Source organism: Bubalus kerabau, chromosome 4 (genome assembly GCF_029407905.1).
Source record: "Bubalus kerabau isolate K-KA32 ecotype Philippines breed swamp buffalo chromosome 4, PCC_UOA_SB_1v2, whole genome shotgun sequence".
NCBI classification, from domain to species: Eukaryota; Metazoa; Chordata; class Mammalia; order Artiodactyla; family Bovidae; genus Bubalus; species Bubalus kerabau.
In genome coordinates, this window is record NC_073627.1 from 36,765,354 (window position 1) to 36,781,359 (window position 16,006).

Genomic DNA, 16,006 nt, shown 5'->3' on the forward strand with positions numbered 1-16,006 from the left:
AATTATCATTATTATTATTATTTTTGCCTGTGCCAGGAGGCACGTGGGGGTCTTAGTTTCCCAACCGGGAATTGAACCCATGACCCTGCAGTGGAAATGTGGAGCCCTAATTATTGGACAACCAGAGAATTCCCTCCAGGGAACATTTTTTAAAGCAAAGTGGAGATTCAAAATGTCACCCTTGAGTGACTTGAGCATCTAAAGAAAGAAGGTGTCGCTCAGGGATCAGATAGGCCACTCAGAGGCTAGGGGCCCACAGGGAAAGGGTGCTCTGGCCCTCACACACACGTGCTGGGTTATCTGGCAGGCTCTACTGCATGACACTTGTCATCAGGTTCACGCAACCACCTCCATGCACTGAGCCCACACTCATCAGCAACACTCTGATTATAATTTGGCTTCCCGTGGAGACTGGGCTCTGGGGAGGCAGCCAACCTACGTGATAGATCTATATTTCATTATTTATTTTGCATGTTTTCACTGTTTTGATTTTCTACACAAGAAATATATGCACAGGGTTAAAGACCTAAATAATAAAAGAGGTTATAAGGAAAAGCAACAGTCCTCTAGCCCACTTTCCTACTTAGTTCCATTCTTCAGTAGCAAATTATTTTTTAACCGTGTCTCTTTTTATTTCTTCAAGTAATTATCTCCCTATCTCTGACTATTATGCTTATGCAACTACTGGATGTGTGTGTGTGTGTGTGTGTGTGTGTGTGTGTGTGTGTGTGTATTTATATACAGCTTTAAATTTTTGCAGCTTTAATCTTTTTAATTAAAAATAATTATGAGAAATTTCAAACCTAAGAAAAAGACTAATATAAGCAATACCTACACACCCATCACCCAGATTTAACAGTTGTTAACATTTTGCTGTATTTACGCCATCTACTTATTTTTCGCCAAAGTATTTTAAAGAATGTTACAAACTCATGACATTTCAACTTTAAATACCTCATAACACATTGCTTTTTAGAAAAGGACATAGTCATAACACCATCATCACACCTAACATTTTTAACTTTTTTTGAAAATAACTTGTCCCATTTGTATTTTTTTTTTTTTTGAATGGTGAATATGTTTCACACAAATCAACATTCCAAAGGAAGAAAAGCGTGCTGGGGTTTGTCCTCCTGCCACTCCCGACCCCAGCTCAGCCCCAGCCTGAGAGGGAGCCGCTGTCAGCAGTTCCTAGTGTAACTTTCCAGACCGAGTCCATCAACAGTAAAAATGTGAGCATCGTGAGGGGAGCGCCACGTTCGCCACTGAATCAGACCCAGGTAGTGTCCAGCACTCAATAAATCTTTCTTGAATGGATGATTTGTTTTCAAAAAGATAAATGGTAACATTCAATATCACTGTTTTATACTTTACTATTTTTCACCTGTCTTCAAATCCATTCTTGTCAAGCTGTCTCATTCTTTTTAACAGCTGCAAATTTTGTGTATGATGGAACCACAATTTATATGACAAGTTTCCTACTGATGGACATTTGTGTCTTCCCAACGTTTTCTATAATTAACGAAGCTGTAATGAGTATCCTTGTACTTGCATAAGCACATCTTGACGATGCTAGTCCTTTTCTATTTTAATTGTGTTTACTTTGTGAATAGGTAACTTAAAAATTCAAGAGGCATGAAAGCATGAAAAATCTTCCTCCCAACCCTCTGTTCCATCTACCCAGCTTCCTTCTTGAGGTAGCCAATGTGACCTGTTTCTAGTTCATCCTCTACGGATACTACAAGTATATTTTATACAGCTGTTTCCTGCTTTATCAACGTTAGACTATTTCTATGGACTTAATGCTATGATAGATGAAGATCTGATTCCCTTATACCAACACACCTCATCCCTTTCTTTCTACATCTAGTCGTTTTTTCTTTTTTTCCCCAAATATCACAATGTTTATTGATAGATACAAGTTATAAAATCAGGACATGAACATGATTGGATAAATTAAGTGGACTTCATTTCAATACTATAATAAGAGGGACCAATTAAAATTCTCACCATTTGTTTCACACCCACAAAGACCACTTCAAGGGCATTTAGAATCTCTCAAGGGCTTCCCAGGTGGCGCTAGTGCTAAAGAACCCACCTACCAATGCAGGAGACATAAAGAAGCAGGTTTGATCCCTGGGTTGGGAAGATTCCCTGGAGGAGGCCACGGCAACTCACTCCAGTATTCTTGCCTGGAGAATCCCATGGACAGAGGAGCCTGGCCGGCTACAGTTCATAGGGTCGCAAAGAGTTGGACATGACTGAAGCTACTTAGCAAGCACACACGATCTCTCCAAATTTCCTAATAGTTCCTAATCTCTCTTACTGGCTACCTTTATATAATGTTAAATAACATTCTAGTGTTATAAGTAATAAATTCATATTTTTTTGTTTGTTGCCACTGTGCAAGGCATGTAGGATCTCAGTTTGCCAACTAGGGATCAGGGATTGAACCTGTGCCCCCTGCAGTGGAAGTGCAGAATCTTAACAACTGGAAAGTCCCAACACGTTAAAACTGTGTCCTATTTTATCTGCTGCAAAAGCACTGCCCTGTCTTTTCCCAGCTGTGTCCACTTCCCCAATTTTTAGGCGGTACCTTTATTTTTATATCGTTGAGGTTGACATTCAGAGAGGCCACACTGGGTCTTCTGTGCTCCATCTCTAGACTGATTATAAAGGTCAAATGCTAACAAACAGCGTCAATGTCATCATGATCCGGGTTGGTGTCCAGTGTGAACCAGGCTGGGCTCCTCGTGGTGAGACCCACTCAGACAGGTCACTGTGTGGGCTGAACCAGTTGTTAAATACTTTTTCTATTATCCCTGATGTGTTTTCTCTTTCAGAAATTCTTACAGGTTGGTCGTGTCTCTATTCTGCTTTCTGTCTCTGGTTTTGTGTTACGTTCTGTGATGCTGTCCTCCCACCCTTCTACCAAATGTCACACTTTGATCATTTTTAAATTTCCCAGAATTCTTCCTTTTCGTTTGGCCTTTCATCATCCTATTTTTATTCTGTGGATGTCATTTCTTTCTTAATCACTCTCTCTGATGATACTAATTAGAGGTCTACTTTTTTCAAGTTTTTTCATAACCTGAATTTTCTCTGGGCTTATTTTTTCCTCTGGGGTCATGGCTTGTTACAATTGTTTGTATTGGTCGTTCCCTTGTGTGTTGGAAGACTTCCTCCAGGACTTTTTCTCACCCTTCTCCAGGGGAGGTGGTGACTGATCTGACTGGTAAAATTGGAAAGAGTAAACTGGGAATGCTCAACTGAGCTCATGCCCTTTCTTTTTAGGGGTGAGCACAAGTCCCACTCCACCCCCCCCAACAACGCCCAAGGCCAGGTAGATCTGTCTGAAGATGCGGGTCCCCACTAGGAGGGCCACTTGCTCGCAGACATCTCCCACATCCCCCAGCCTAGACTTTATAGGTTATATTTTGGCCAAATGCCTTTTATTTCTCAATTTGCTTAGAACTCGGGCATAGAATAAGACTACTAGTTCTCAGATCCCTTCAAGAGTATACCTTTTGGACTTTCCCGGCCGTCCAGTGGTTAAGACACCATGCTTCCAATGCAGGATGTGTAGGTTTGATCCCTGGTTGGGGAACTAAGATCCCACAACTCATATGGCATGGCCAAAAAATGAAAAAATGGAAAAAAAGAGAAAATGAAAAAAAAACAATGGCACAGGTTTAAAAAAAGAGAGAGTATACATATATGCAGACCAGAAAATCCCCCAAAACATTTTTGACAGTGCTGGGAGTTTCCTGATCAGACTGCAGCGTGTGGACAGGTGTTCTGAGTAAGGTAAGTAAGGTGAGTAAGGCTCATGTTAGGCCCAGTGGGTTTTTACACTTGTGTGGTTGACTTTTAACTTCTATGACTTCAGTGAAAGTCTTTAGGCCAACCCTGTGTTATTCTGACCTTGGCAGATGGCTGTAGCTTTGTCTATGAATGAGTGACTTTCTCTATAGAGACAGATGTTTGAAGCAAGACAATTTCTAGGAAATGGGGCTTGGACAGGGGAGAGATGTAGTCTGCAAGGGTGGCCTTAATTAAGAGTTCTGTGGTGGATGAAGAGTCTGTTCTGGGACTTCCCTGGTGGTCCAGAGGTTAAGAATGTGCCTTCCAATGCCCAAGATTTAGTGGGATTAAGTGACTTGCTGGTTACTGCCGGTGCTGGGGCTAGAACCTCGCCTCCTGATTTCAATCCCCCACCACCTCGGTTCATCATTACCTCTCAACCTCTCTTGAAATCTTCACTCTTTTCCTCTTTTTTTCAAGCCTAAACACTCACAGGTATGGCCATCCATTAGGAAAGGTTTCTCACCTCTGGATGAATCATATCCTGGGCCAGATAATTAGGGGTTGTCCCCTTCACATGTGGGAAAAAAATGGGCCTGTAGGGTCAGCTGCCAACAGCGTCATTCTTGGGAGAAGCATTTGTAGGACACCTCGTGTTAGGTTGCTGGTGGGGGATCTCACACCGCATCTTGAGGACCTCTAGTTGGTAACAGTACGCAAACAGGGAACTGAAATTTCTCCTTTGTTACTGAAAGTGTAAGATGCAAATATAGCTTTCAATAGAACTTCAGAATCAGGCACGCTGAGCCACCTGCTTGCAGCTAGCACTGTGCTGACCCTGGGCTCCTGCCAGGCCAACTAAGTAAGAATCTCTGGGGGAGCCTTGAAATCAGTCGTTTGAAGCCTTCTTCTCCATCAGGGTCGCCCAGAGATGGGAAACCCTGAACACAGCACTAGAGGTCTGGGAAGAGGCCCAGAGTCCAGCTATATTACATTTCAATCCAAATCTTGAGTAAATAATTTTAACCATTTCTCATTTGCTTGGATCCCTGAAAATATATTTTTTCCCTAGGTCCAATTCTGACACACAGCGAAGGTTAGGGACCCCTGGTTTGGAAACTGCCCAGAAGCCTCTGAAATGGGTCAGAATGGAATCTTCTTTGTGTGTATGTGTGTGCACGCTGGATCTTGGTTACAGCACATGGGCTTAGTTACCCCGAGGCATGTGGGATCTTAGTTCCTTGATCTGGGATCAAACTGGTATCCCCTGCATTGGAAGGCAGAAGTTACCTTCAAGTGAGGGGAGCTGATGATTAGAGAGCAGAAGGTGAAAGGGAGAATTCTTACTGGATACGCTTTTGTCCTTTTGAATTTCAAACCATGTGGATATATTTACACTACCTATTAAATCAATGATAGAAAATTAAATGATAGACTGAAAGAATTTTGAACTCTTGATAATAGCACTTATATTCTGCCTGAATGAGAGTTACTTGTGCATGTATCTGGTAGGACAGCACCTTTTGGATTATCTAGCCCTCTCACAGGAAATAACCCTCTCTACCTCCAGACGACAACCCCAGGCTCCAACACCCTCGTATTCCTCCAGGTCCAAGCAGCAGTGTGACACCCCTGCCCCATCCCCCGAGCAAAGACCCATTGCCACACAGACTTCATCAGTTACTGTCTCAAGGACCTTCTCCAAAGGGCCCCAACAAAGGATGGCGAACACTGCCAGCTCCAGGTCAGTTGTGGGAAGGGCTCCCCAGAGACAGCGCCCCTGTGCCTTTGTAACCCTCTCACTGACTTAGCTTTCTGAGCCAGAGGCAGCCATCTAAACAAGGCGCAGAGTGGGAGGCAGCAGGACTATAAGGAGGAGGGGGTAGAATTAGACAGGGAGAAATAAACAGAAAGGAAGCATCCTAGAAATCGGGAATCTGGGAGAGCTACCACCTAGGAAAACGGAAAACATAGGTATGAGGCTCACCTCACGCAGCTTCTCCTGAGCCTCGGCCAGGGCCGCCTGCTTCTCCTGAAGCTGGGCCAATGCGGTGTTCATGCGGATCCGCTTGGGCTCCACCACCCGGTACAGCCGCCCGTAGAGCTGCGGGGAGACAGCAGGCACCCTCTCACTCGCCACCACTCACCTGCCAGGAGCCTTCCATCCCCCTCCTCCCACCTGGCCTCACTGCTCCCACCCCGCCTGTCACTGCCTACCTCCATGGCCCGAACCCACATGCAGAGGGACTTGGCGGCCAGTGACACACGGCCAATGATGTCAGGCTGGAAATCGGGCTGGGCACAGTAGGCTCCGATCTTCTTCAGGACCTTGTCTGAGATATTGTCTTTATCGAAGTGGATCAGTGATTTGATGAAGTTCTGTTCCCCTGGGGGATGAAGATTGGGGGCCTCACCTCCACTGCTCAGGCACAGCCATGTGCTTCCTGGGCTCAGTTCCCAAGGCCTGACCTCAACCCACAGTCCCTCCACTGGCCGTGCTCCCTCATCTAGACCCTTGAGGCTCCCAGAGCCTCCACAACCTCCTCAGCCTCTACTCCCATCACGTACCTTCCACCCTCTCAGCCTGACCACCCGTCCCACACACCATTCTGTCTATATACTTTGCACCTTCTTCTAGGGCAGGGGGTCACCAAACTATTGCTTGCAGGCTACATTCCACCAACAGAACTCAGAGCAGGAAAAATATCACAAGAGTAAAACAGACCCTTGTTTTCCCTTTTCTGATTCTTGTCCTTTTGCGGGGTGGGGAGCAAAGGCACGCCTGTCCTTAGATTCTGAAATACATTCCAATATCCTTACAACTTCTCCCTTTGTGTGTGTGTGTGTGTGTGTGGCTGAGTCATGGGGCATGTGGGATCTTCTGACGAAGGATTGAACCCGCTCCCCTTCACTGGAAGTGCAGTCTTAACCACTGGATCACCAGGGAAGTCCCTCTTTCTTTTTTCTTTCGTTTCTTTCATAAATGAAGATGAGTTACCTACAACCAAAGACCTTAACTGATGGTTATGCCTCGTCTTCCCCACCAGGCTCTGTGCTTTGAGAGTGGGCACATTGCATCCTTCATCTCTGTCTTTCTGAGTGCCTGACGTCCAGTAGATGATCAGAGGAATGCTGGGCGGACTGGCATAAATTACCTTCCGGTTTCCTGGCTCACCTAGCTGCCTCTTGGCCTCTGTCCAGGTGGGATCATTGCCTCGAAGGATCATGACTGCCTGCAACACCATCTCCACCTGGGCCGGGGGGCGTCCATAAGACTTGATCTCTCCTATGTCCTTCTTGTTCAGAGACTCCAGGGCCTGAGAAAAGGGATGAACTTGAGGACCAGAGTCAACTCAGGTGGCAATATGGGTCCTTTATGGAGACAGGACTTAGCTGTAGTTCCCCTCCTCCTCCCTTCCAAGGGGACTTTGAGAACAAGGAAGGCCAGCCCAGTCTCCTTCCTGTGCCTTCCCATCCTGATACCCGCATGGCCTCTTCCAGGGCTGGTAATGCCTCTTCCAAATCCTTCTGGGCATTGTCAGCCAGTGCCTGGCACTTGACTTCCTCAATCGCGATTTTCTCGCTATTGGCTGTGACGGCCTACGGATGAAGAGAAGACAAGGCTTTTTGTCTTCACCTTGAGCAGCAGTGGGGTGATGGTGCTAGTGGTAATGATGCAAGAGCTAAAGAAGCCTTGAGGAGTGGGACTGGCACCCCTGCCCTATAACTGATGGAGGCTGGGAAGCCCCTCTGCCCAGTGGGCACAGGGAATAGGGGACGCGAGGGGCAGGGGCGATCCAGGGGGGCAGGGGCACCTTCTGCTGCTCATCCGCTTCCCGCTTCTGCTGCACGATGATGACCAGGTACTCCTCGCACTGCTTCTGGAACTCAGCCACCTTTTTCTTGGCATCCTCCAGCTCTAAGGACATCACTTCCACCTTTTCCCTAGTTTCATCAATCTTAAACAGCCCTGTCCGCAGCTTATTGGCCTGGTCCAGCAGCTCCTGCCGCTTCTCCGCCAGCAACCTAGGGGACAGAGTAGGATTAGGAACCCCAGGAGGCTGGGCCCCCAGAAAGGAGAGGCCCATGTAGTCTCCCTTCCCAGCATGGCTCTGGTCCCTGACTTTCTGCTTGTTGCCACCACCACCACCCTAGTCAGATCTATATCATTTCCTTGCCTGGATCATTGGCAACAGCCTCCCGACTGGTCTTCTTGTTTCCGGACTCTCGTCCCTCATTTATTCTACACACCGTTGTCAGGGTTGGCATGCTGGCTACCGTTTTCATTGTACCACTTCCCTACCTGAGGCCTTTCTACTGTGCAGCAATTCCCCACTGTGCAGCAGGCAGTGGGGCTGCAGTGAACCAGAAAATACAAACTTCTCTCAAGGGGGTGGCCATCCCTGGGCTTCAGTTCAGTTCAGTTCAGTTGTGTCCGACTCTTTGCGACCCCATGGACCGCAGCACGCCATGTACAACACCAACTGCCAGAGTCCCCCCAAACCCATGTCCATTGAGTCAGTGATGCCATCCAGCCATCTCATCCTCTGTCATCCCCTTCTCCTCCTGCCCTCAATCTTTCCCAGCATCAGAGTCTTTTCAAATGAGTCAGCTCTTCACATTAGGTGGCCAAAGTATTGGAGTTTCAGCTTCAACATCAGTCCTTCCAATGAATACCCAGTACTGATCTCCTTTAGAATGAAATGGTTGGATCTCCTTGCAGTCCAAGGGATTCTCAAGAGTCTTCTCCAGCATCACAGTTCAAAAACATCAATTCTTCAGCACTCAGCTTTCTTTATAGTCCAACTCTCACATCCATACCTGACTACTGGAAAAACCATAGCCTTGACTAGACGGACCTTTGTGGACAAAGCCCTGGGCTTCAGCCTGGTTTTTTCCATTTGAGAGTGAATGTGGAATTGTATTGCCACAATTTCTGATGTTTCAAGACAGATTGGAAATCTGGAGTTTTCCAAGGCTTCAAGTTTTAAATGTTGGCAACTCATTCACAAAGTTTTAATGTTGTGCCGTCCCCCAAAAAATGTCTAAGAGATTGTTTTCTGAATTAAATACTAAATATGGGCTTCCCAGGTCGTGCAGTGGTAAAGAATCCTCCTGCCAGTGCAGGACACACAAGAGATGAGGGTTTGATCCCTGGGTTGGGAAGATTCGCTTGAGTAGGAGATGGTAATCCACTCCAGTATTTTTGCCTGGAAAATTTCATGGACAAAGGAGCCTTGGCAGGCTACAGTCCATGGGGTCGAGTCAGACATGGCTGAGTAACTGAGCACGTAAGCACATGCATGTAAATTGCTTAACAAAGTGACTCAGAATCATAAACAGGATGTAAACCTATGGACCCAGCGAAGGCAAGGACTTCATTTTGTTAACTGACATACATATTACAAGTATCTAAAATAGTGCCTGGCACAGAGTACATGCTCAAAATACTTGTTAAATGAATGAATTAATGTTGGCTATCATTATTATTACAAATGGCTTTTTCTTCACCTTGATTGAAATACTAAATCCAATAAACAAGAGGTTTGTTTTTTTTTTTACCTTTTTCTTACAACCTTCAAAGCAAATTATTGTGTTGTGCACATAAAAAGACAGTCAATACAACTTAATGAATGAATAAATAACTTGGGAATGGTGGAAAGTCTAGAAGATATTAAAGGCAGAGAAAAGAGGCTATATATTGCCAAATATACCCATGATATAATGTCACAGTTGCAATGTGGTTATGATCAAGGACATCATTATTCCAGGAGACAAGGACACAGAGGTATATAAAGGGGTCACAGCCAGAGGGCCCCTGAGATGGCCACATCCCCTGGAACCCCTCTCTTGGTTTAACTTCCTGGACAGAAACAAGCCCCCCGCCTCTCTGCTATTCAGATCCCAGTCCTCAAGTCGGTCCCCTTGGCCAGCTCCTGGATATTTTTCAAAACATCGTTTCACCAATAGCCCTCAAAAGACACCAAGCTCCTGGGAATTCCCCAGTGGTTCAGTGCTTTCACTGTAGAGAGCACAGGTTCCATTTCCAGTCAGAGACCTAAGATCCCACATGCCACAAGGTGCGGCCAAAACAAAACCAAAAAATCCTCCAAGTTCCCAGGCCCTCTGTGCCCCTTACTCTTCCATCATACTTTTTATATCCAGACACAAGTTCCAGGTAGTTAGTGGGCGTGACGTAGTTGTGTCTTCGAAGTTCCAACAGCATCTTCTGGGAATAGGTGGCCACTGACCAGTGCATGGTGACGAAGATCTGGGCCACTTTCTTGTGGATCTGAGATCGATGCATAGAGGTTATGAGACAGGGAAGGAGTAGAGACAAACAGAGAACGGAAATGGGTGGGGGTGCGAGGGGGTGAGGAGAGATGGGGAGGAGGGCCTCACATTCTCCTGGGTCCCCAGATCAGCTCCCATCAGGTACTTCTCAGCCACCTCCAGCAGGGCCTCGCGTGGCCACTCTGAGAACCAGTTAATGGTTGTGCAGTTCACCAAGGCTGGGTATTGGCGGATCCAGTTCCTGGTAGGGGTTGTGAGAGGCAGTTAAGTACATTTGCAGACTCGGCCTTCAGCGACGGTCTTTGCCACAGGTTCACTCATTCCCTAGGAACCCCTAAGCCCCATCCTCATGCTCCTGTGTCGCCTTGTCCAGATTCTGCTCCCCTCAAAGCTGGTTTGGTGCATGATTTAGAAACAGCTTCTGGGGTCAGAAAGAGCCAGTTTCACACCAACCAAATATGGATCTTGGGCAAGTGGCATAACCTTTTGAACATCAGTTTCCTCACCTCGAATAACAAATAACAAAGCATACTAACTAGAGTTGTTAGGGGATTCAATGGGGTGACACATGCAGGATGCTTAGCCCAGAGCTTGGTACATGGTGAACACACAAGCCAAAAATATTCAAAGATAAACAAATTGGTGACCCCAACTGCCTCTCTGCCTAAGTTCTCTGTCCTTCCCCTCCCTTCTGATGCCCCTGAAAATACGGAAAATGGATCCCATGTGGTGCAGACACACAGGGAATATTATTCAGCCTTAAAGGGGAAGGGGATTCTGATGCTGGCTACATGGATAAACTTTGAAGACGTTATGCTAAGTGAAATAAGCCAGTCACAAAATGACAAGTACTGCCTGATTCCACGTCTATAAGGTATCTAGGGGTGGTCACTCAGAGAAACCAAAAGTAGAAGGGTGGCTACCAAGGCCTGGGGGTGGTGGGAGAAGTGGGCAGTTTCCACTGGGTATTGAGTTACAGCCTCGCACAAGAATGCTCTGGGAATCTGCTGCATAGCAGCGTGAATGTACTTAAAACCAGTTAAAATGGTAAAATTTTAAGTTTTTTTAAACCACAATTTAAAACTTGAAAACGAAAGAAAGAAAAAACAGCCTTCACCTTCCAGAAAAATAAACAAAATTGATCTACCAAAAAGGAGAGGATGAGTCCCATGTAAGTAACAGGAACTCGCTGAAAGTAGGCACAGGCTGGGGCTTCCCTGGTGGTCCAGTGGCTAAGACTCTGCGCCTCCAACGCAGGGGGCCCAGGTTTGATCCCTGGTGAGGGGACTAGATCCCGCATGGCACAACTAAAGATCCCGCAGGCCGAAGCACGCCCGGGCGCAGGCTGCGACAAGTAGACGCGGAGACGCGTGTGGCGCAGCGGGACAGGCCGGCGCTACTCCGGAGTCTTGGGGGCAGAAGGCAGGGAGACCAGGAGCGGGGAGGAGTGCTCCCCGCCCCGCCCCGCCCCAATTCCCGAGGGAGAAGAAGGCCGACACGGGAGTCACCTGAAGGGGTCGCCCACGGGGCTGAGGCAGAGGACGATGTGCAGGTTGTTCCGCACGCGCTCGATGAGGTAGGTGAAGAGGCTGTCCGAGGACTCCGGCACCTGCTCAGCGCGCGCCTGGTCTATGATGAGCGTCTGGATCTGGTGAGCGCCGGCGCCACAGTCAGAGGGCGGAGGTTTCCAGGACAGCACCCAGGGCGGAGGGAACAGCGGGGGACACGGGGTGTGGGTTTTAAGGCCGCTCTGCCCACCAGGGTCCGGGGAGGGAAGAAGGCCCAAGAGGAGCAGTTCTTCCACCTAGGGAGGAGCTGGAGAGGGGGCGCGACAGCGGCATCGTCTGGACTTAGGAAAGCCAGAATCAACTGGTAGTGGGTGTAGAAGCATCGCACCTCCTCGAATTCATCCGCCTTATAGAGATTGGGGACCTCGCCCGAGCTAAGGATGTTGTTGATGTCCTCTAGGAATGATTCGTCAGCAATCTGGGTGTCCACGAAAAGGAAGCACGTGGCGTTGAGCTCCACCCCAGCCTGGCGATACAGACGCTTGATATCTGGGCCAGAGGAGACAGACCTTTCAGATTCACCCTTCTGTCTGTCTTTCCTCTTCTACTGATTAGAAAGCCCTCCCCCAGCCAGGGACACATACAGGACACCATCCTCCCTACCTGGCTTCCCTCCCTCCTGCTATTTCACTCTCAGCCCCAAACTCACTTCTGTCTCAGAAACCCAGCCTTACCTTCTCGGAATTCCTGCCTCCGATAATGTTTGGTGACCTCAATCTGGAAGGTGATGTACTCGCAGATGGATGAGGCCAGGCGGGCCAGACTCTGCCGCCCGCTGCCCCCAATACCCACCAAAAGCATGTTGCCCCGAGGCTGTCCAATGACCCGCACGATCCGTGTGACTGGAGGGAAAGAGGGAGGATAATGAGTTGGCTGAGCAAGCTCAGGGGACCTCCAGGCCCTAGGCTGGGGGCTGGGACACCTGAGGTGCAGTAGAGGGACCCACCAGCGTGGGAAGAGGTAGTGCCTGAAGCTTAGGTAGCGATTCAACATTCAACCTTCACCATGTCTGTTAAATACCATCATCAAAGAAAATGTCCACCCACGGACACAAGCGCATCTGGGGTCAGGGAGGAGGGCAACTTCTGGGGCTCAATTTGGGAACGATCTGGGAAGAGATCCCCATTTCCTTGGAGTACTCTGTCACTTGGATGCTGGAGAAGGGCCGGGAACAGGAAGTGCTCACTGTGCTCGATGGCCTCTCGGAAGAGCACCAGCTGCATTGGCACGACAGCGGGTGACAGGTTGTACTCGTTGAGTGCCGTCTCCATGGCTGTCTTCAGGACCGTCAGATCCGTCAGGTCCTCGTACACCTTGGGCTCCCGCAGGAAGTCCCCTGGGCCGTGGCAAGAGGGGGCAGATTCCAAATGCCTGGTCCTCCCCAGGCTTCCCCAGAGGGCCCTTCCTCCCTGGGCCCCAGTGCCCCACCTCTTCTTCTAACCCATCTCCTAAGACTCTCCAGCCTACAGGGGCCACAGCTCCTGGCTCACCAAAGATGGGAGAACGTTTGTTGGGACAAAGGTTATGAAACGTCAGGTCAAAGAAGGAGCCGAGTTTGTCACTTAGGATGCTCACGAAGGCTTCCATGTCTGTGGTGTCAACCAGTCGGTCAGAAAAGACTCTGTTGGGAGGGAGCTGGGGTTAGATCTGGGATTGAAGAGGAGAGTGGCCCTGGGGAGGGGAGCAGGAGGTGGGGGTGGGGGAGTGGAGGCTTGGGCTTGGGGAGGCCTGGATCTGGTGGGGCACAGCACCCTCACCTGAAGCATTCATGGATCCAAAGTCGGGTGATGCTGGACTTGGTATCGTGGAAGTCCTTGTTGGCCCTCAGCATACCCTGGAACACCTGGGAGAGGGGCGTGGCCAGTGGGATGGAGGGAGGGAAGAGGGTCCCATCCAGAAGTTTTAGCTGAAGTGGCATTCCAGGATGGGGTGATTTGGGGTGTGGGGGATGCTCCCGCACTCCGGGGCTCACTTTGAGGAGGGGAGAATACCTCCAAGGAGGCTGTGCTTGGCCCGGGGGCAGGGTCAGATGGAGCTTCACCTTGGAGATGTCTCGAAGGTTGAAGAGGTAGTGGATCTTAGCGGGTGTGGGCAGGAAGCGCTGCACCACAGTGTTGTACATGTCCAGGGTGGCCTCGGTCACCACGTTCCCAATGGGCTTCACCTCCTCCTCAAAGTCCTGGAGCTTCTGGTTGATCATGGTGCCGAATATCCGGATGATCTGGGACTCCTAGAAACAGGCCCTCAGACTCAATCTCGCAGCTCCTGGCCTTTCAGCCAAGGCAGGGACTCGGGTCAGTGGAGTAAAGTACTTGGGAGCAGACTGGGGAGGGGGGCACAAAAAACCCCTCAGAAATCAACAGAAGTCATGCTTTAGTGTAATATTTAAAAATCAGAATTAATGCAAACTGTCCACGATGAACAAATGTGAACATTTTAAATAAAGACAGGATCTGTACTATTGGTTTTTTCCTTTTGCCTTGGGCTCTCATGTAGCTCAGCATGGCACTATACTGACCTTGTATTTGTTTAAAATGTTGGTGTTTTGTTCATCCTGAATTTTGGTATTGATTTTTAAAAATATTGCATTATTACTTGTCTTGATTTCTGAGGTTTGGGGACACCCCTGGGTTCCTCCCTTGCCTCCCCTAGCTCCTCTAGTCTCCTCTTTGGAGGGTGTGCCTTCCTTCATCTGCTTGGGCCCCACTCTCTGCCCACTGGGACTGTCAGGCTTCACACACCACAGCCAGCTCAGCAGAAGCAAAGGTGCCTGCAGAGAGCAGAGAGTCTCCCCTCCAAGTATCAGAGCTCCCTGGATGCAGCTTGTGATCTGTGCCCTTGTTCTCTAAGACGTGGGTGGTTTTGCCTTCTACAGCCCCTCCTGAAGCCCCCAGGAAGCCCTCACCGTGGGGAAGGTCATGTTGATGATGTTAAATCGACTCTGCAGCCTTGGGGAGATGACGGTCCGTCCACCCCCAGGAGGGCCCATGGCAGCCATCAGGAACATGTCCTAGACAGCAAAGACCAGACGGGGCGGGTGGGGTTGGGGGAGACAGACAGGAGGAGGGGAAGAGGAGGGGCAAAGAAATAGGGAGGATGTGAGAGGAGCCAGGAGGAAGAGAGGGAATGGAGGGACAAACGGGAAGAGGGAAGAGCAGGAAGAAACATGGAGTAATGGGGACAGGGAAAGGTGAGGGAAAGGAAGGCATTTGGGACACTTTTAATGTCCAGAGTTACTAAGGCAACTAATTTGTTCTTATTTCTTTCTCTTTTTTTGGCCGTGCCATTCAGCATGTGAGATTTTAGTTCCTTGACCAGGGATTGAACCTCGGTCCTTGGCAGTGGGAGCGCTGAGTCCTAACCCCTGCACTGCCAGGGAATTCCCTATTTGTTCTTATTTCATCATTATAATCCATGTTCCCAACTTGGAAAATAAAGTTAAAAACACACACACACACACACACACAACATTTGATAACATCTTCTGGACATTTTTTTCTATTTTAATATACACATATATTAATATATACTTGTATCTGTGTATGTATGTTCTTTCTCTGAAACATATGAATCTATTATTAGTTAAATTTTGAACCCTGAGTGTCAGATAGATGAGTGCCCCAGAAATCAGGCTGAAATGACTGCCCACTGATTCAGGAAAAAAAACAAGATGCTCAGGATCCCATGGGAGAACAGCCAGGACTGACAGGAGATTCCTGGATCCTGGGTGGGGAGTGGAGAATTGGTACCAGGGGGTAGGTTCCTGAAACAATGGGAGGCGGAGAGGCCTGGAGAGGGGTGTTGTGGGCGGCTCTGGTTGGCATCAGCATTGCCATGGAAGCAAGGTGTAAGAGGCCTCGGAAAGGAGTGGAAGTTGGAGGACAGGCTCCCTTGGTCACAAAGCACAGGGCAGTCAATGAAGAGAGTTACTGATAGGAATTGACCGAGGAGCCAGATGTCTGGGTCCTAAGAAAGGCAGGACCCTCCTCTGTGGGGAGGAACACAGGCTTACAGGACTTTATCCTGGGGTCCCAGTGGAGCGGGGACAGAACCCATCACAGGAAAAAACAGAGACTTGAAGAACAGATTCTCTGGATGCTTACTCGAATGTACTTGATGGTCTGCTTCGTTCGATCATACCAGAAGCCATAGTCAATCCAGAGGCGAATCAGCTCCAGCGGGGGCTGGGACCCAAACATGTCCTTGGCTGGCATATTGAGGTCATCCATGAAGGTGATCATGCTTTTGCCTCCGAAAGGCACATAGACACCCTTGGTTCGCTTCTCCACCCTGCTCTCAATGATGCTCTGCACATTATTAGACGTGGTCTGGTGGGAAAG

At 48.6% G+C, this 16,006-nt stretch overlaps 1 protein-coding gene across 2 annotated transcripts in view; it reads right to left on the bottom strand.

Moving 5' to 3' along the window:
• The window catches only part of DNAH2 (dynein axonemal heavy chain 2), a 109,607-nt gene that overhangs the window by 20,789 nt on the left and 72,812 nt on the right, over positions 1-16,006 (bottom strand). For both annotated transcript variants that reach the window (XM_055576633.1, XM_055576632.1), the window contains 16 exons: positions 15,770-15,994; positions 14,572-14,676; positions 13,708-13,896; positions 13,424-13,509; positions 13,157-13,287; positions 12,853-13,002; positions 12,341-12,508; positions 11,995-12,155; positions 11,607-11,746; positions 10,207-10,339; positions 9,957-10,096; positions 7,620-7,830; positions 7,288-7,404; positions 6,980-7,121; positions 6,022-6,191; positions 5,792-5,908 (listed from right to left, as the gene is read on the bottom strand). In XM_055576633.1, the coding sequence (XP_055432608.1) occupies positions 5,792-5,908; positions 6,022-6,191; positions 6,980-7,121; positions 7,288-7,404; positions 7,620-7,830; positions 9,957-10,096; positions 10,207-10,339; positions 11,607-11,746; positions 11,995-12,155; positions 12,341-12,508; positions 12,853-13,002; positions 13,157-13,287; positions 13,424-13,509; positions 13,708-13,896; positions 14,572-14,676; positions 15,770-15,994 (2,385 nt within the window). The remainder of the gene's footprint in view (positions 1-5,791; positions 5,909-6,021; positions 6,192-6,979; positions 7,122-7,287; positions 7,405-7,619; positions 7,831-9,956; positions 10,097-10,206; positions 10,340-11,606; positions 11,747-11,994; positions 12,156-12,340; positions 12,509-12,852; positions 13,003-13,156; positions 13,288-13,423; positions 13,510-13,707; positions 13,897-14,571; positions 14,677-15,769; positions 15,995-16,006) is intronic.